At 39.2% G+C, this 21,857-nt stretch overlaps 1 protein-coding gene across 1 annotated transcript in view; it reads right to left on the minus strand.

Moving 5' to 3' along the window:
• LOC129327609 (T-cell immunoglobulin and mucin domain-containing protein 4-like) overlaps window positions 1-21,857 on the minus strand; it is a 46,691-nt gene that overhangs the window by 8,745 nt on the left and 16,089 nt on the right. The window contains exons 7-10 of the mRNA XM_054976365.1: window positions 8,425-8,763; window positions 6,440-6,766; window positions 5,073-5,171; window positions 2,289-2,417 (exon numbers count right to left, since the gene is read on the minus strand). Of these exons, the coding sequence (XP_054832340.1) occupies window positions 2,289-2,417; window positions 5,073-5,171; window positions 6,440-6,766; window positions 8,425-8,763 (894 nt within the window). The remainder of the gene's footprint in view (window positions 1-2,288; window positions 2,418-5,072; window positions 5,172-6,439; window positions 6,767-8,424; window positions 8,764-21,857) is intronic.

The following is a 21,857-nucleotide window of genomic DNA, read 5'->3' on the forward strand; positions in this document are numbered from 1 at the left end:
TGAAATCCACAGATACAGACCCTTTGAGCTATACAAGTTTGAGAATAATGTCCAGACAATATTGCTGAGGGCATGGATTTAAATCACAATACAGTAAAGGATGCTTTAAGATTATGATTAGAGATGTTAACAAGATAAGGAGAGTGGATGTGGTCAAATTTAATACATTTAAACTACGGTGCTGCTTTTGAATTTAGAATTTGGGAGCAATCAATCAATGCATCGGAGTTAAAAATCCAATCCCTATGTTGGGGATAGGTGACCAGAGACCCTATAAGATCATCAGGAATAGAGTACCTTAAGAATATCTCATGAAGGTAAACAGAGTGCTGTGAGTTATTGGCCATCAAAAAAATGAAGGATTGTTGACAGGCAAGTGAAACTTGTCTAGGATTTTTATTCTTTACCCAATATTTTATAATGGCCAGATGTGCTCGGGCTCTAAGGGAGGGGAAACCTGATTCTGCTCTCATCAAAGCAGCTGGAGACCCCCTGGGGAGGGCTAGGATATGTCTTAAAATGGTTCTGGATTACTTCTATACTAGCTACTATCTCCATCCCCAAACTTCAACTCCATAAAAAAAGATGAAGAATGACCTTGCTCTGAAAAAATTTCACAACTGGATCAATAGGACATCAACCTTTTGAGTAACAGAAACACAGGATAGACCCTACCATTCTTAGTGCTAAATACTGTTTCCAAATGAGCATTCCAGTTTAAGGTATCTCTAAAAGTAACACCAAGACATTTAAAAGAATTGGGTTACCAAGAATGTTCCAGGAGGACAATTTTGCCCTTTTCTTTACGACCATTACTTTAGTATTTTCAAAGATGATATTAAGAGCTTCCTCCATGCAATAATACCCTAGTTGGTGTAGTAACCTACACAGACCAGTTTTGGTCTGAGAGATTAAAACTATATCATCTGCATAAAGCAAAACAGAATTTTTTTTGTTGCCACAAAGAAGGGGAAACAATGCAGGGGCTGGACAAATTCTCAACTATGTTATTAATATACAAGTTAAATAGTAAAAAGGCCAGCACACATCTGTGCTTCACCCCTTTACCAATAACAATTCTGTCTGTTAACAAGCCAGAAATTCCCATTCTAATTTAATAATAATAATAGCATTCGATTTATATACCATCCTTCAGGATGACTTAACACCCACTCAGAGCGGTTTACAAAGTATGCCATTATTATCCCCACAACAAAACACCCTGTGACGTGGGTGGGGCTGAGAGAGCTAGAAGCTGTGACTAACCCAAGGTCACCCAGCTGGCTTCAAGTGGAAGAGTGAGGAATCAAACCCGGTTCTCCAGATTAGAGTCCTGCACTCTTAACCACTACACCAAACCACTACACCAAACCACTACACCAAATTGGGCAGAAGTGCCACTGTGTAACTCCTGTAATACGATGGGATGACTACAGGCCAAGCTACAAGTGACGAATGCCACAGGTTGGACACTTGTCAGCTTCCCTCAAATTTTGATGGGAAATGTAGGCATCCTGGTCTTGCAGCTTGGCTCTCTGACTGCTGTCCAATGGACTTTTCAACTGTCACTTGTCCAACATTCTGCCAAGTTGCCTACATTTCCCATCAAAACTTGAGGGAAGCTGACAAGTGTCCAAACTGTGGCATTCGTCACTTGTAGTTTGGCCCTACATAACCCGATCTGAGTATATGTCAAATCTCTACAAAGGATCAGGATAGGGGGATATTTAAAGTGCAGCATGAGCTGGTGGGAGGGGAGAACCTAATCTGTCCCTTTTATGTGCTTTTCTCCTTTGAAATTGCTTGTTCCGTGTCATTTCCCCCAGGACTGTTGCTTCTAGGCTGGAGCCCTATCAAAAGAAACCAATTGGAGGGAAGCTATTTCAGAGGCTGGTGGGCACAGATAGGGTTCCACACACTCTTGCTGCACTCTCCCATCTTAACCTGTGCCTTAAAAGCAATGATCCAGATTTAAAGTATTTATGTTAGTTTATAGCTAAAGAATTTTAGTGTGTTTACTAAAAATGAGTGCAAGAGTCGCTAATAACAATGTTCAAGCAGGATCCCATCCAGCATCTTTACCATTTAAGAGCCAACTTATAAATAACTCCAGTCCAAACCACATCTTACTGATGTGATTCAGTAGCCCTCTCCCCAAATACTTCCTTCTGTTGTTGCATCATTATCATATAGAAAGGATGATTACAAGAGCCACTCCAGTATTTAAATTGTAACTCTGATCTACATACACCTTAATGGAATATATTATTTCTGGTTAGTCTTTGTACCTGCAACAGCTTCTGTAGCAAGAGAAGTTGTTGGGGTGGTAAGTGTGGTTGTCAGGGGAGCCTTAGTAGATGGCATAGCAACTATATGAGATATGTTGGTTATAGATGCAAGATAAGTTGTGATTGTCTCTGAAATGAAAGAACAGAATTAGAGGTCAGTCATTTTGAACAAAACCAGACATTCTACAAAAATATCAATGTAAGAGGCATATGCCCCCCACCCCTCATGAACCAGGTGAAAAGAAATTCAGGTTTCTGTCCAGAGAACTGGACAAAAACAAAGGAGGGTACAGGGACAAACTTTCTTGACCCTCACCTGAAAAAACAATCAAGCATGACAATTGAGAATTTATTTCCCCACATAATTCTCATAAATAAATAGCATGCTATGTGAGTCTGTCCTGAGACCTTCAGTAAACTGAAGTACTAAGAGTGAAGAAAGAAAGTAGTTTTTAAGAGAGCTGAAATTGGCTTGAGAAAGGTATTGCTTCCCATAGTACACACGTACTTCTCCTTTGACTCACTGTCAACTCAAGTGAAAAACATTTTGCTGTTCTTTGGAACACTAAAACTTTGCAAAACCTCTTCATCAAAATTGTTGGTTTTTTGTTTCTGTTAGTTTAATAGTCTGCTTTTGTTGCTGAGACCCAAGATGGATTACACAATGTAAATCAATATAATCAACATTTAACAAACAAAAATACAATATAATCAACAGCTGGGGCATTTAATTAACAAATACAATAGGGTATGGGTTGCAGAGATCTGAAAACAAGCATAAATCCAAACACAGAGATGAAACATTTCTGAAACAAAGCATAAGTAATTAAACCTGACATCCATAATGACATTAGCAGATAGTACCCAGTAGAATAGTCTACAATCCCTGTCCCTTACCACAGCATCTATCTAAGCCGTTTCTTATGGCACAGCCCTATTACCTAAGTTAAAAAGCCCTCCTGAATAATTCAATTTGTGGAAAGCCAGGAGAGTGGCTTTCCTGACCTCCTCAGGCAGACCATTCAATAACATGGAGCTACCATAGACAAAGAATGTGTGCAGGCAGTTGTTGATTTAGCCCAACTGCAGAGTGGTACCTGCACATCACTTTCTACTCTCTAAAAACAAATTTTCTATCTCTAAACTAAAAGCTGCTAGGTCAGTGTTCAAAACCATAAACGAATAACTTAAAATTATTAGTGGTTTTAAATTGCTTTCTATTATAAAATCTTTGAAGTCTCTCAATGTTATTGCCCCCTCCCCTCGACACTTGGCTCTTAACCGGCATCACACCCATCCCTCCCTTTTGTCACAACTTTGGAGAGAGCAGATGGTGTGGGCATTGGGCACTGATCCGTTTTGGGGGGGAAACAGGGCATGTAAGCTCAGTTTCTTTATTATGATCCCTTTTGTCAGGTTCTGACTATGTTTTATGTATGTTTAAACCAAAGAGACTCCATTTTAATCCTGTCAGTATCTTAAGTGCTTCTTTTGCAAGTGGTAAGCAGTTCGCTGGAAGATCACAGGGAGAAGAGGAATGTTTTGACTACAGCCTTTCAAACCTTGAGAAACTTTCACTTTCTCACCCTCAGGCCGATTGTTTTGAGAACTGTGGGGGGGGGGGGCTGCAGGAAATTGCTGTTCTGTACCTCAGCTTTTACCTGTCATTCGTAACAACGCTTCAATATCAGCCAAGATCCTTGTATCTTGGATTGTGGACTATAATGGTTGTTTATCTTCAGTAAATCTTTTGAAATCGATGGACTCATGTCTCATTGCAAGGGGTAGTCTGGATTGCAACTTTTAGCAAGCCACAGTCTGACACCTTTAAGGGGTCTGGGGAGTGGGGCATGGCAAGTGCATGCCCCAGCTTGGGGGCTGTCATGTCTTCCTCCCAGGTGGCAGGAGGTCCACACAGAGGCATACACCCATGTGGTATCCCACTAACTACTGTCATCCCATGATTCCCCCCCCAGCAGGGGTCTGAGGGGGCGTGGTGGTCATTGGCTGGAAGGCAGGTCAGCCAATGTTTGGATCAGTGCCCTATGCAGCGCCAATGCTCTGCAAGCTGTAAATCAGTAAAGTTGTGGCCTATTTTAACTCCATCATAGTTGTCTGGAGTTTTTTGTCACCTTGCCTCCTTGCTCCCCTTCCACTCTCAGAGCTGGCCTGCAATGAGGATGAACTCATATGAAATATGAAAATATGAAATGGTAGATTGTCAGGAGTAATGTAAGATTGCAGGTGACACATTTAAACTGTTGGATTACATTTTAATATAAATTCCCCAGATATTCAACACTTTTTTGAATAAGGTGAATAGTTAGAATTAGAGATGGGCACGAACTGGGAAAACCCCCAAACCATGTGGTTCGTGGTTCGTCAAATTTCACGAACCACGAACTATGAACTTTCATGAACCTGCCCCTGGTTTGCGGACGGGTTCGTTTGGTTCATGAAAACGTCATTTCCGGGTCAGAAATTTGTCGCTTCTGGGTCAGCAGAAGGTCACTTCCAGGACATCAGAAGTTCACTTCCAGGTCAGCAGAAGGTCTGCAGGAAGTCCATCCCCTGTTGCCTAGGAAACTGATTGATTGGCACCAGGCTGTCTGCAGTGACGAACCAAAAAATGAACCAAATGAATCAGCCTAAAAGTTTGTGGTGTTTCGTCAGAAATGGGGTCTGACGAACCTTGGTTTGCAAACCTGGTTTGTGCTTAATTTTGGTTCGTATTTCGGTTTGTGCCCATCTCTAGTTAGAATTATAAGTATAAATATATGTTACCTTTATTAGTTGTAATGATAATTCTACCTGATGTGGGGCAGTTGTCAAAGTTTTCAGTATTCTTGTGGGTCAGCAGTGTAGATGGAGGAGATGTAACTACTAAAAAATACAGAAAACCCCCCTCACTGTGCAAATAAAAACCAAATTAAGATTTTTTTAAAAATCCCACTACTGTTTAGTCAATTTCTTCATACCACCTCTTAAACTGCAGTGGGTTGTAGCACAGCAGTTTTCTTCACACAGCAGTCTTCTCCCATTCTCCTCCACAGTTCCTTTGCACCAATGTTTCCAGAATGTACTTTAACCGGATGTTTCCAGAAACATTGAAGTCAAAGTAGGTGAGCCCCCAAGTGGATGGGAGAAGGCTGATTTCTGGATCTGAACCTCCTCACCCATATTTGGCACCATTTCCCCACCCTATCCTCTTGCACTTGTCACTTGCCACCTCTACTTCTAGAGGGCTTTTTGCCAGCTTAAAAAAAGGAATCGTTTATAATAGTAATATACTTCCTGCTGATTTTGTTTCGAAACCCACAGGGAAGAGCAAGGGAATGGGGAGGGAAAATCATTTGCCCCATTGTAGATGTTCCGTTATTACTGCAAATGTTCTACAAATTGCACTGACAATGTGGAATCAGCCAGACTCATTAGTACTATTAAGTTCTCTGCTATCATATGTGTAGGTTGAAGAAGAAGAACTATTGGTCATGGTTAGTTTTATTATTTTATTATGGCACCAGACCATAGTGCAATATCAGGAAGTTAAGCATACTTTTGGAAATGAGCACAATGTGTTTCTGCAGGTGGAACATTATAAATACAGTCTTGAAATGGAACTAGGAAAGTACTGAGAAGCAATTTGCAAGCAAACTTTATCTTTCCTTCACTCTTAATAAGATGCACTGAGATTCACAAATTATTTTCTTGCCCATTACAGAGCGAACGTTGAACATTACCTAACAGTCAGTAAAGGCTAGTTGTCATGTCCTCAGTGGCATCTTATTATTCAATTCTTTTTTAACATTAGAAATTATAAGTCTGCCCATAAATCTCCATGCTGGGAGAGCGTGGCATATCTAAGGCCACCATAACAGAGGCAAGATTTGAACCACAGACCTTGTCGCGCACAGCTCATTCTGGTTGTTTCTACATGGGTAATTTGCCCCAGATTCAATGCTGTTGGGAAGTGTTTTCCCCACCCCCACCCCGTCCTTGCTTCCACATAGCATCATGGTGCATTCATGAATCTCTGAGGGCTTCCCTGGCTTTTCTTCAGTACTTCTCAAATGTGGTTTGCAGTGAATTTTTGGGAAAGATTGCAGCTAACCCTGATGACTGCCATGCGGGGTGGAGGGTAGTCTTTATACCTGCAATAGAAGTGGCAATCTCTGATTCTGTGGTAGGAAAGTAATAGTCATACATTCTCTGTAGACTAGTTGTTGAAAGATTGATGTTGACGGCTGGAGGATCACTGGTCAAAAACTCAGTGTCTTCTTTCACAGAAGCTGTAGTCATTAGTGGAAATTTAGTGGATAATGGGGCAACAGTAGGAACTGCCAAAGAAGGAGGGTTAGTTGTTAAGAAAAGAGGAGTTGTTGGGGAAGACATTGTTATTATTAGTGGAACAGATGTAGTTGTGATAGGAATGGTATGAGATTTGGTTGTGGTAGTTGTTTGGAAGGTTGTGGTTGTTGCTGTTAAAAAAAAAAACACCAACATTATAAATCAGAGCCATAGCTGGGGATCTGAATTAAACAAAATACCATCTCATGCTAAACAATATATATACTAATTGGCATATCAGAGAGAATGGAAATGGAAAAACTACTCTCCACAAAATGAGTGGCAAACCCACACAGTACTAATACTTAGTATTTGTATAGCACTGTTGGTTTGCAAAGCACTTCATACTGTTATCTGTTTCTGATCGTAAGGAGAGCAGCACCAGGTTGACCAGTAGACCCATGTTGCAATGGGAAACTGAGGATGGCTTTTCTTCAGTATTTCTCAAAACTGCTTTGCAGCAAAATTTTGGAAAACATTGTGGTGAAATCTGGATTGCTGCCGTTTGGGTAAGAAAGTTCAAATGTTCCTGGTCCTGCCCATATGGCAGCTATTTTTCTGCCCTGATTGCATTCCCTTGTCCTCCCACTGGGGGCTTTGGGGGGGGGATAAAATTAACAAATGAATATCATTATATCATAATAATGATATTACAAACTGTGTATTGGCTTCTCTGCATTCCTAGCTTTAATCTTTTCAAGAAGTCTCTAGCCCCTTTTTTGCTTGTAAATCTACAACAAAAGGAGCTAGAGACTTTTTCAAAATGCAGTCTGGGAATGCAGAGAGTCTGATACGCAGATAGTTACAGTATTCTAGTGGATTAACTATATTCAATTGCTGATATAAAAAAACTATTAAAGCCCTGGTGATGAGAGCAGGTGGTTGGCTGGGGCAGAAGAACTGGTGCAGGAAACCTGCCAGGCGGAGGCCTTATTGCTGCTGCATTGTACTGGCTGCCACAACAGCAACAGGGAAACTGCACAAGCCTCTTCCCATTTGGAGACAAACTCAGTTAGGCTCTATATTGTGCATTCTCTAGATAAGACAATGAAAAACACAAACATAGAATTACCAAAATTGGGGAGGAATTCATATACTGCAGCATACTATAGCAGGTAGCTTAGATGATTAGACAGACAATTGGATATCTTTCAGCCATTCTGGCATGTTTACAATATTTAACTCTTACTGTATGGTGCCAAATAGAAAAAAGATGAAATAAAAAAATGCTTCCATTACCTTTCCAGAATCCTTCTCAACAGTTTACAGTTGCATTCCTTGGGAATAACCTTGCCAAAATTATTGCTTCATATTTGTTGTTCCATAGATTTCTATGGAAAGCTTAAAGATGTATGTACAACAATATTCATCTCTTTATGCACTCAAAGATATTCATCTCTCTATGCACCAGATGAAAATAAACTCACCTGAGTGTGCAGTCATTTTCTCCCTAGTAGAGAAATGGCTGGGCCAGTGCACGAAGACAAACCTGCCTAGTCTTCTCCAGTCAATCAGAACATCCAAGCATCATATTAACTTGGAACATCAGTTCTCACACATTTTCACATTATATTATATTTTAACAATTTAACTTTAAACTTAAGCTGTGAAAAATGTGCAGCCTACTTTGATTTAAATGTGTTCATTATTGATACTGCAGGTTTCTTGTCAGTTTAATCAGCTTCATCTAAGAAATTATCCACAGACAACTGGTAGTGCAGACAAGTTCTAAATTAATGTTTCAGATTGTATGTTAAATGTAGAAGAGAACAATAATAACTCCACTCACCTCTGTCAACCTGTAGATTCAAGGTTTTCTTCAAGTCATTAAACCACCCACGGACTTCAATACGACAGCAATATGTTCCCTTATCTCCTTCTTTCAGATTTGCAATGGTTAGAGATACATCTCCTCTGTTAACCCGACCTTTTAGCTGATACCTGCTTGAAGTTCTTGATGTCACTTGCATTCCATTTGTACGGAGAATTTCATTACTGCATTTAGAATTTGGACAGGCGCCTCGGCCCCAGCACATGTGAGTTGTGCCATCTTGAACACTGTAGGTACACGGCAATGTGATTTCCTGGCCCACTACCCCTCTTACTACTGTTTGGGATAGGATGCCCACTGAGAAGAAAACAGCAGAGGAAAAGGTCAAGAATATTTGTCACAATAATCAATCTGGCTTCTCTAAAATTAAGAATATATGTTCTTTAAAAATCTATATTGTTGCAGTAAAAACTGTTGCACCAGCTAACCAAATTGCTTCTACTGACACAGAATATACACAAAATTTCAAACTGCTCAGGCAACAAAGATTTGCAGTCTAGCTTTTCTGAAGAAAATAAATAAATTTGATTGGGCTTAATAAAAAATACATGAAATAGAACTTTGGGTGTAGTTCCTGCTGTTGTAACAATAGTGTAACATGCTTAAGAAAGGGGACAATACTGACACAGAAGTGGGGGGATGAATTTCACATATTGCACTGCAGGAAAGTGGGGCATATATTTTAAAATTAACAATAGATACTGATATTTCAGTCAGGTATTTTTGTCTGCATGCTTTTGATCATTACTATCATGACAGTTTGTGCATTTAGTTATTTACTTATATAAGAATTTGTCTGAAGCTTTCTACTGACAGTATTCAATGTGATTGACAATCAACATAAATTATTATTATTACCACTGTTATTAGCTACAATGTACCCAAGGCAGATTATATAGGGTAACTAAAATACAATAAACAGCATGGGGCATCCAATAATAGAGTGGGACATCCAGATTGCAGAAAATAAGCAGAAATCTGAAAAAGAACTGAAACAAGCCCAAAGCAAAGCATAAGCATTTCAAAATGACATGTTAAAAGATGCAGAAGTTACATAGTAGGAGCATACTTATAGCAATAGACAGAACAGAGTATTACAGTCTGCAGTCCATATCCCTTTACAAACACAAGAAGGACCCAAATCCCCTGTGGATTACCAATTAACAGAATGTGACTCGTATATATACAGAATTTTGATAATTTTGATCATTTATAAAGTGCAAAGTGCTCAAAAGTGAATAATATGCAACACATTATATTACAAATGAGATATAATAAATATACATTCTATATCAGATGTTCCAGGAAATAAAGAAGTTAGCAATAAATATACAATATTATATAAATAAATATATTCTATACTCTGGGACCAAAAAATTCATAAAGTGCTTGTCTTCCAGCACTCTTAAAGATATACAAACATCTTTGTGGACAGCTTAGTGCATCACTAATGTTGTTCCTGCAGTCAATAAATTAGTCCAGTAGTATCCTGTTCCGTGCTTGAAGGTAAACGAATCAATAGCAAATAAGAGTTAATAATTTCTTCTCTCTTAACTTATGTCTTGGTTGGTTACAAGTACGATACAACGGATCTCGCAAGACAATCAGCAACCGCTCAGCTGCCCCACCTTTCTAGCATCACCAGGGACAGAAGCCCCTTGCCGGAGTGTATATCTCAAAAATTATTCGTCCAACAGGGCTGCTAGCTTTTTAATCCTGTTTCATCTACCTTTTTCAAGGACATCATGGATACAGATCCATGATTTGCGTCACTGTGTCATCTGTTTCAGGGAATTTGGGAAATGCATTCTCAGAGAAGGCACCAAGAAATCGGAAGCCAAACAGCCTGCTACCATTTTGAAATCGGAGACATATGGAAAGAAGGAGAAAAGCTGTCAGTGTTCAGTGAGTGGGCCATCCCTTTAAGGATGTGTGGAAACAGCCAGCGTCTGGCAAGCTTTAGCATGAATCCCATTTACCATGTCCTACATGCAATCATATGAACCTATCAACAGCCAGTCCTGAACTCCACTATGTCTAGTCTGTTTACTTGTTCTCTGTCAGTTTGCCCTTAGCTTTTCCTAGGGCTGCTTAAGCCACCTTGTCCAACTGGAGTTCAGTAAGTAGTGATTTTTGCTGCCATTGCCAAAATGGTGTGTTCAAGGTGGAGGTCAGAGCCCTCTTAATGTGATACTTGAATCCTAGAGAGAGTGAATTCTTTCCTACTTGTCTTAAGGCACCGTAATAAAAGATAATGATGTAGTAAAGAAAGCAGAGAATATATTACATTCCATCAGATCTGCTTTTTAACCCATCCTTTCCCCTTGGTCTGGACTCTGGACTATTCAAAATCTATATCTTTCTTGTCTTCCGTATGAAGTAACTTCTAATATTTTGCTTTGTAGAGGGTAGGAAGGTCATGTAATGCCTGCAGCAGATCAAACTTCACAGAGTACCTCAATTCTAGCATTTGATTGTTGAAGCAGCAGGCCATCTTTGCTACTTTTGTAAATGTTATTTCCTCTTGGCAAGATTCCCAGGGAAAATGCAGAGAGTCCTCCAAATAGGCTCTCATAATTTTCATGCAATATTCCCCAGGTGACATTAGGATAGTGTTGTTTTGCTTCAGGGTATGTTATTGAGATGATGTTCCAACTCTATTATGCTTTTCTTATTGGCCCTTAGGTTTACATATTTCAGTAATACCCTAATTACTATATAGGCAAAAGAATAACATAGGGAAGGGTGCAAAGCAAGCAGATAATGACTTGGAAAGCAAAAAAAAATTATTTGCCCTTTATTGCAAAGCCCAAAACTTTACCAACAAGAGGCACCTTCACAGGACATAACATAAAGTATTTGATCATTGCAGAATGTCAGACCGGTTTCTCTCCTCTATGTTTTTGCATCAGGCCAGGATGTATGTTTTCAATCACAGAGACAGAAGAGACAGCAGTATTGCACCTAACTCAACTCAGATAGGTATCCCAAGGAGCAGCCTCGCTGAACCCAATGTCTAGCCATCAGATTGCTAATCAAAAACTACAGATGACATTACAGTTTTTAATCAATAAATATACAACCAAGTGTCAGCACGGATTTGAAGGTGGCTTTTGATACTGTACCAGAGGTGCATGCTGGCTTTTATATTGTACACCATGCCCAATTGTGACATAAATTAACAAAATTAACATCTATTGATAAGAGGCTTTTGGCTGTGATTGAGGTTCTATATTCTAATCCCATTGCACAAGTTCACCATGCTTTAGATGGACAACTTTCCAATATATTTTCTCTATAACAAGGAGTGTGCCAAGGATGCATGCTGGCCCCTTTATTGTTTAACTTCTATATGAATGATATGATTTCTGCTGTTTCCACCCAAGACTGTTACTTTCTATCTATCACTAATATTAAAGTTCTTTTTACTGTTTGCTGATAATGCAGTTCTCCTATCAAGAACAACTTCAGGACTATCTTCTTTGATAAAGGCTTTTGTCTCTTATTGTTTAGAAGAGAACCTGTTAGTTAACTATTAAAAAAATCCAAGGTTGTTTCTTTGGCAAAAAATCTCATATATAACATAAGTAGCATATTTAATAACATTGAGGAGGTACCCTATCTAAGACACTAGTTTGGCAAGAGATTAAGTACAAGCTACTCATGTTAAAAGACTGGCTACAGTGGCAACAAATGTCATTGTAATTTTTTTTATTCTTCTCAGGCTCAGTATATTCCAGCTGCCATTAAACTTTTTAATGCCAAGCCGACTGCACAAAGTTACTAAGGAGCTAGTATCCAGATTGATAAAACAGGGGAGTCCTGTTTGGTTCAATACTTCTTACATTTCTACATTCCATCTCTGGAATTCTGAATGGTGTTGCAGGGGTGGCCCTCCAAGGCAAATTGGGACAATTATCTCTTGAAGCTGAAACTCTTGTCTCTTAAAGTTAGTATACATTTCTGCCATTCAAGAGTGCTACCTTAGCTTGATTAGAGAGGATTTTTATGTTTCCCTTTGGAATAAACTCATAGAACAACAACTTCAGTTCCTCAGTCTTTCTTTGGGCTCCATTCAGTTACCAAACAGGAAACTATGAGCATGATTAAGAAATGTTTATTTAAGTATGATTATAATAGCAAGATCTGTAGAGCAAAATGTGTTTGTTCTACTCAATTTGTTGGTATTCTTCCAACTGGCCATCTTCCTGACTATTGGTAATATTTGTCTGTTCCTCTGTATAGGTGTACCTTTATGTTGGCATTCCTAAATGCCTTACCATCTAGCATTCTGCAAGGGAGGTATCTCAAGATACCATACTCTAATAGAGTATGCAACTACAGTGCAGATAGTGTATCATATGGCTTTCAATTGTAGTTATTTTTCTGAGGCTAGAACTCTTTCCATTTTTCTTTTGTTCAAAAATATAGATCACATAGAGACATTACTTCTTTTATTAGAAGATAAGTAGACCTATCACTCTTTCTGTTGCAAAATTTTATGTGCTTGTGATTTTCACAGTCATTTTAATGTGGTCTAGTTTTTTACATATATTTGGTAATTTGCTTAAAACTGATACGTTAAGAAGTTAACATATCTTAAGAAGCAGAACCTAATTATTTTAAATGTAGAACTCACAAATCCAACTCTATGTTTTAGGTGGGATTCAGTCCTGTAATACTATTTGTTCTCTCATGAGCAAGGTCATTGCAGGCATAGATTTGCTAGAAATAAGTTCACTTAAGTAAATTGAACATAAATAATGTGTTTCCAGGGATATAGGCAATTTTCTACAAGGTTACAACAAAACAATGTTGAAAGATGAAAATACTGAACTTGAGTTGCTATGGATGAGAAGGTTTATAAAAGTTCATTCTTCAAAACTTTTATAAAGCAAAATTAGCTTTAGGGAGAAACATTTGAATGTAAATATCCAATTTGCTAGGTATATCTCCTACTCCTTCCCTTTTCTTGTTAGCAAAGCTCTTATTCCTTGTCCCTTTGAGAAATTTCAATGAAGTGAATATTTATCCCTCACAGTAGCTGCATTCCATTGTGTTTAATACTTGTATTTTAGAATTTCTTTGCAAACTGCTCTGAGTAAAAGTTTAGCTGAGGACAGGGTACATTATTTTAAGTAAATAAAATAGGCTTAGGTTACCTACATTTCATAGGGTCAGAGAGTTACATTCTGATCTAAAATTTTCGTGAAGTTTCCCCAAAACATAAGGCTGAACTAATCATAAACATTCCTGCTAGTTGTGTTTATTAGTGAAACATCATATTTTACCAGTACTCAAACTTTAATATTTTGTTACTGGAAAAATGTGACTCCCCCCACCCCAGATAATGTCTGCCCCCAGCTAGAGTTGCCAACAGACTTGGAGGAAAATCTCCTTTCCCTTTAATGGGTAGGCTTGCCAGCTCTGGGATGGGAAATTTGTGGAGATTTAGGGGTGGACCTTGGAGAAGACAGGCTTTGGGGAGAGGAGGGACTTCAGTGGGGCATAACGTCATAGAATCCATCCTCCAAAGTAGTCATTTTCTCCAGAGGAAATGATCTCTGTCATGTGAAGTTTGGTTATAATTAGAGATGGGCACAAACAGAAAAAAATGAACATGATGTTCGTTGTTCATTGCCATCCACAAACAGGGACTCATGAACAACCACGAACATGGCCCTGTTTACAAACATGTTTGTGGTTGGCTGTTCGTGGGGGCCAGCAGGCTCTCCTCCAGCCATCATCCAAGTCAAGATCCCTACTGCACCACCCCCAGAAACCTGACCTGAGCAGGCACCAAGAAAAGTACCAATAATAAATAATAGCTTGGCCCCAGAGCCTGGCAGCAGCCCTGGAACTTGAAGGGGTAGATCCCTATCCTACCACACACAAAGAAAATTCAAGCTCCAATGCACTCTATCAAAATGCCAACAGCAACTGCCACTCCACTGTCTGCAAAACCAGAGCCTTCCTTGTAACAAATTTGGAGCTCCACACTTGAAAGGAAGACCTGCCTATCAAGCTAAATTGGGCTTAGATTGGGGTTTCCAGGGCAACAGCAGGAGTTCAGACAGAGTTCAGACAATCCCTGCCTACGTTGCCAAGGGAATTGATTGCAGCTGCCAGACTGTCTGGCTTGACAAACAGCAATGAACAGCAACGAACGAGGCTTGCAACAACCACCTGTTTGTTTAGAATGGGGCCCCACAAACAGCTTGTTCATGAACAGCAGATTGGGCTGTTCGTGGCTTTTTTTTGTTCGTATTGCTGTTCGTGCCCATCTCTAGTTATAATTCCAGGATATCTCCAGGTCCCACCTGGAAGATGGTAATACTATTAATAGCAGCTTAAAAGGATTATTAGGTGATGTAATTTATCGTCATGCCATAAAAAACTTCAATTGCTCGTGTCTACCCTTCTAAGTTCATTGATGTGAGAAGGATGCAGCTCTTCTTAGGGCTGTACTGGTGATATAACTTTAGTGGTATCATGTACCACCTATGAATTATTTTTATTTTATTTTTGTATTTACATTATTTATAGTCTGCCTTTCTTATTGAGACAAGGCAGATTACATAGAGTAAATCAATGCAGTCAAGAGGGTAGAACAGGACATCTAATAAGCTATATAATAGAATTAGGACTGCAGAAATTAAAACCAAGTAAAAATAAGCTGATACAAAACATAATTAAGTAATAATATGGCATATTAAATGATGCAGAAACTACATAATAGGATAATACATTCAGCAACAGATAGTATGCACTATACACAGTAGAATAGTTCAGGGTTTCCCAACCTATGTGTTGGGACATAAAAGTGGGTCACAAAGTCTCTGAAAATGGCTTGTAGGCCAGCCCTCTGTAACGGCTCCCCATGCCCTTTGCATTGCTCCCTTTTTCTCCTCTTCCTCCATGCCCACTTTCACATTCTTGTTTCTCCCACCCTTTGCAATAATAATGAGAGGGGGGAAACCATCTAGCAACTAGTAACTTTACAGGTATACACATTTTCTTACATAGAACAATATTTCTGAAGGTAAATCATCATGTGTGAAGTAGCTCCTACAAGAACTAGCTTTGGTGCTTAAGTTGAGGCAAGGCTTTGACCTACATTTTGGAAGCAAAGACCTGATCCTAGAAATAGTACCTTCTGTGTCACACATTATTTGTTTTCTTTTCTTTACTGCATATCCATGTTGATTGATAAAGAATCAAGAAGAAAGTAAATAGTTACTAGAGTGCATTTCTTAGACTCTTAAAGAAGATTATAGGGAATAATGGAGAAGAAGAGAGTAGTCAAAGGCTGGAATGTAGCCTTCACATGCAAAGGCTGTATATTTGGAATGTGACTTGCCTGGGGTTCATGGTAGGATGTGGTGGTTGTCGGTTTCTCAAAAACATATGGTTGGTCACTGTAGAAAATGGAATGCTGAATTAGATGGGTGCCAAGGTCATACCTTGCCTAGGGCACCAGAAAACTTTGGGCTAACCCTGGATGGGTCCCAGTACCAAGTAAATTTGGGCTTGTGGGACACCATATTCAAAAGTATGGGAACCACTGATATAGTCTACAATCTGTTTTCCTTTAGTAAAGCATTTGTCTTGAACCATTCTATTGTAATGAAGTTTCATTTTAAAGGAAAGGCCTTCATTTTTAGTAGCAATTGTTTTAAATGGTGTGTTAAACCAAATCTGAGTCTTATTGGGAATTTTTTTCGATAAAGGTCATTATCCCACGATTCTTTTAAAACAGTTGAAACCAGCATAAAGATTAGAAATGGTATAAATTCTAGAGCTAGACTCCGTGTTGTTTCCTATCCCTAATATTAAATATTCAGTGGGACTAATGGAATGTGCAACTTGCTCTAAAACTATTGGATTCTATTAAAACAATTGAGTTGCTGTAGATGGACTCTTGTAACTTCTGCTGTGCAACCAAAAAAAAATCAATTTTGCAATGTTAACACATTGTCTTACTTCAATTAAATCTTTCAATAGATTTAACCTCTATTATTTAAAATGCCTTGTAGTTGTTGTTACCATAAAAGAAAGGGTACTCTATAAATAAAATCAAAGTGATATTATGAGTATCAATTTAGTGTTCCAAATTTTCCATACACAACAATGTAGCATTTGTTAAATGATTGTGGACTACCTCTTTGTTAAGGATTGATTGAATAACATACTATTTTAGTTCAATACATTCCATAAATATCTGTTGAGGCCTGTTTTCTTGTGTTTATAACAGCCAAAATCTGTGTAAATTGATGAACTTCATAATAGATTAGTTATACTCAGTCTTCCAGTACTGGAATCTCCCAAAACAATTTTTTTTAATTCAGTCTAGATTTTTTTTCTCACCATGGACAAAGTAGGCTCTGAAATTTCTAACAATAAATTTGCAACATAAATATTATTAAATTCTGAAAATGAAATTAAATTTGGACAAAACTATTATTTTTACTGTTGCAATTACAACCTGTCAACATTTAAAATCATTTTGAATTTGATCAGCTAATGACTTAAAATTGCATTTCTGCAATACAGACAAATGTTGATATATTTACCCCAAGATATTTGGTTACCTTGTTATGTAAAGTTAATTCTCTTATCATTTGATCCTCCTTAGAGGGAGCTTAGACATATCTATGTTAATGCTTAGACCTGCAACCAAACTAAATTTCTTCAGCTCCTAGAAAAGTACTGCGCTATTGCTTCTTTGGGATTTGCTATTATCTGCCTACAAATTAATAATGTGCTTGTAGTAATTCATCATAATAACCTTTATGTTTTGATTATATCTTATCACATTAGTCAGCAGCTCAGAAGATAATGCAAATAAGAGAGGGGAGGTGGACAACTCTTTTTGATACTTCATCAATAACCAAGTTGAGATGATTTTACCACTAAAATATAAAATCTGATTTCCAAAAACTTTCTTTTCACCCACTCTAAATTTTTTAGATATTCTCTTTAAAAATGAAATACAGAAGAAATGATACTAAATATAGAAAGAATGGGTACTAAAGTAGTTGCCTTAAGTGTGCCACCAAACAAAGGATGGGAAATATAGCATTTGTTCTGTTAAATAATGGAAAAGAAATCCTATTTATCCCTGAGCACACTAAAACATAACACTCACCTATACAAAGATGAATTACAAGAAGCAATAAATGAAGCATGTTCACTGGTCACAGGCTTCAGTGGTATCCAGTATCCAAGAATGTGTTGAGTCATATACAGATTAGAACTGCTGAGTGAGCTTTGCCTTGTGTGATTTCTCTATTTTGCAAGCACTGTAATTTCACCATTCAGTGCTACATTTAAAGCTTGAAATTAATTTTTCTTTCTTGTCTTTCACCAGAATGAGTTTCCCCACCCTTTACTCTGATCATGCCATTCGCATTTTCAAATTAGTCCAGATTATCACCAATAAAGACTGAGCCAGGTAATACCAGCCTAAAGTGAGACTTTAAGATGTTTCTGACAATTCGTTGGTGCTCTCTAAAATCAGGAGCTGTGAGGGCTACTTAGATAGCCTTGGTTAGTATAGTCTGATAGGGCCCTCAGGTGTGGGGTACCAACCTCCAGGCAGGGGCTAGAGATCTCCCAATTACAGAGATCAGATCACTTGGAGAAAATGGCTACTTTGGATGATGGGACTCTATGGCATTATACCGAGGTGAGGTTTAGGGAGGAGGTCCCTCTCCTCCCTAAACCTCATCCTCCTCAGGTTTCACCCACAAATTTACAGGTCCCAACCCAGAGCTGGCAATGCTACTATGGTGACATGTTTACTGCAGGCTGCTGGTTGCATTAATTTAATCAGCAGGCATTATGGGATATCTTGGGATAGGGAAAGGGAGCCAAATCAAACATCTAGGTTTTTGATCCAAGTATCTTGGGAGGGAACTCTTTCAGTCCTGGTTTTCAACTAAAAGACCGCTTTGTTAAATTACAACAACACAACTGTCAACACAGCAAGAGCCTAATTAATATTACATGTCAGGCCCTAGGGTCACCCCTGGACCTCTGCCTTGACCTATCTGGGCAAGCCCCGCTGCCCTGGATGTGAGCCATCCATGCACATGGCTAGGATCCAGCTGGCCAAGTGAAGTGACCTGGCCTGGTTCCAACCACCCAGCTGTGAAGCTGGGGGAGGACCGGCTTTCCACTCTTCTGGACAACTAGTGTCCAATCAAGTGGTGAAGAAAGACAGTCCTAATATTCCCCCCTGCTCAATTAAACAAAATGGCCATTGAATATGGATAACAAAATGTGACTAATACTTTTGATTAAATGGCCTTTTTAGCGGGCTTAATAACTGTGCTTATATATCACTCTTCTGGACAACTAGTGTCCACTCAAGTGGTGAAGAAGGACAGTCCTAATGTTCAATGGCCATTGGTTACGGATAACAAAATGGGGCTGATACTTTTGATTAAATGGCCAATGGGTCTAGATGAAAATGGCCACTGAGCTGGCCTGGATGAGCCAAGGTTAGTAGAACCCCACTACCAAGCCCCTGAGCTACAGCCTGTAAATGCATCAGGGGTTGGGGGGTTGGCTGAAAGGCAATTAGTTGGGGGATGGGGCAGAAGGGGTCCACGTACACACAGGCAAAGGCTGCTGCAGTTGCTCCCAAATGCCCCCAAATATCCCTGCTCTGTGCCTACCCAAAATAAACTCCTCTAAGGCAAGGGCACATCTGCCTGATGGTGGGGCTACATAACCACTGAGCCAGACTACCCACAGCTATCTGGGCCTACAGCTCACACCACTGGGTGCAGCCACAGGCTCCACAGCCTGCAAAGAGCGACCACTGGGCTGCAGGGGCCTCCAGGGACAGCATGTGTGAAACTGACATGGAAAGGCCCGGGACTTAAACCAAACAAGAGTGGCTATCTGCTCTACAGCTGGAGCCGCCGCAGTCCATGCTGTACTCACATCCTCAAGGCTTGGGAGGAAGCAACCTTATAAAGCCTCCGGCTCCACCCCTTCAAGCAAACCCCAGATGACTGGGAAGTAGCAACTGCCTCCTTCTCCTCCGGAGAGGCAAAGGGCAGCCCCCAGCCACAGTGGCTCATGTCTCTGGCCAGGAGGGCCATACTTTCACAACTGTTACCATATACTTTAGAAGTTTGCCCTGTGCTTTGGTAATATTACTCAGTAACATAATTAATAATAACATATTTTTCAGATTCAACTCCAAATGATACTTTAATCTTTTGCATCTCTTCGTATACTGAAATCCTTTTTTCTGCTGCACTCATGTGAACTTACATTTCCCCCCCACAAATTCTTTTATTGATGTTCTTTAAAAATTCATAATACAGAGATTGAAATAGATAATTGAAATTACAAGAATATCAATGCAATATAATAATTGAACAGAACAATGTGCTAGAAGAAACTAATATTGGAGATAAAGTACATTTGAAAAAGATCAGGATAGTTTAGCTTACCAGTCATATGTAAGATCCCAACATATTTAGAAGGAGGTGAGAGCCTGAGGGACATAGGAAGGTGGTAAGATGTCATGTTTGCTGAGGTAAGTCAGCCGTGGAAACCAATTTTTCATGAATTTGGCATAGAGCCCTCTGTATCTGACTGTTTCAGACCTTGTGAGATTTTCTCATATGTAAAAAACTCCCATACTTTTTTATGCCATGTTTGAATAGCGGGAGAACAATCATCTTTCCATTTAGCTGCAATGACCATTTTTGCTGCTCCTATTAGATTAGTTATAAGTTCTCTCCATAATGACAAATGAGGCCTGTTCTCCCAGACATTTAGTAGCAATGATTCTGGTGTATTTGGCAAGGAATACCCAGTTATTTCATGAATTTTTTTTTAGCAATTTCCTCCCAGAACTTTTTCACTTTGGGGCAAGCCCACCAACGGTGAGCATATGTGCCAGAGTTTCTACAATTCGTCCAGCATAAGGGAGATCTGGATTTATCTGTACAATGTAATTTTGGGGGAGTGAGGTACCAGTTTGTCAAAATTTGGAATGCTTGCAATTGGATAGGGAAGGCCTTCCTTGAAAATGATTTCCATATGTGATTCCAAAGTTCTGTCAGATCTATGGAACACATATTCTGCCAGGTCTTTTGATATTTAAGAACCTTAACTGCATCTTCTTTAAGCAGGATTTTGTACATAATTGACAGCAAACCTTTCATGGCGTCTTCGTTTATATTAAGTATGTTTTCAAAGTCTGTTTTGGGTCTCTTTATTGCTTTTTGAACATTTGGGTCTCTTATTAAATGCTGTAATTGGAGATAGCAGTACCAAGGTATCTTTGCATCTAAAGATCGTTCTAGATCAGCTTTTCCCCTAAGAGTACCTTTGTGAGTGATATCAGTTAGCGTTAACATGCCTGCTTGTTTCCAGTGAGGTTGGCATTCCATTCCTGGCAGAAACCATGCTTGATTAGTAAACGCCTGCATTGGAGAGAAATCTGGAGCCAACTTCTTTCTCCACCTATCCCAAGTCTTTAGGAATGTATGAAGAAATAGGAGTGTGCAGTACCAGGCTGATTCAGTTTTCCTGATTCAGTTTACCCAAATTGGGGGGGAAATTCGGAATAAAGTGAATACCAAAGTGGCAAGCTGCTTCGGAATCCCAGTGTCTTGTGTAGTTTGGACCTTAATTATATTTTGGAACGATATTTGGTGAGGTTGGATGTGTGTGTGCATTGAGTTAGGAACATTTATTACAGCAAACTTTGAAATGCGTCTCCAGGAAATGTAGAAGCTCCAGAATATGCCAAACTGTTACATTTAAGATATACATCTGGTGCCCTCTAGTGAGCAACTATGAGCATTGTTTTTCCTTTTCTGAAGATCAGAAATAATTGAGCTTCTTTTCGTAATTACAGGATCCATAATGTGAACCTAATTTTCACTCGCTTCACAATCTCCACATCATTTCAAAGTCCCTACTTCTCACCATGTTATTTGTTCTTTGGATTTATCTTTTTTCTGTAAAAGCCAAAGAGAATAGCCAAAATAGCTTTGAAAGTACTCCCTTAGGATCAATTTAAACATTACAGCCCCACATGGTATTTCCGTATGGGAGAGTGCCACCAGATGTTAGTGTGAATATAGCCAGTTTGGTGTAGTGGTTAAGAGTGTGGGACTCTAATCTGGAGAGCCGGGTTTAATTCTCCACCCCTCCACCTGAAGCCAGCTGGGTCACCTAGGGTCAGTCACAGCTTCTCTGGGCTCTCTCAGCCCCACCCACCTCACAGGATGATTGTTGTGAGGATAATAATAACACACTTTGTAAACCACTCTGAGTGGGCATTAAATCCTGAAGAGCGGTATATAAATCAAATGCTGCTGCTGCTGCTGTTAATCCACATAGGACACAATAGGGAA

Source organism: Eublepharis macularius, chromosome 4 (assembly GCF_028583425.1).
Source record: "Eublepharis macularius isolate TG4126 chromosome 4, MPM_Emac_v1.0, whole genome shotgun sequence".
NCBI classification, from domain to species: domain Eukaryota; kingdom Metazoa; phylum Chordata; class Lepidosauria; order Squamata; family Eublepharidae; genus Eublepharis; species Eublepharis macularius.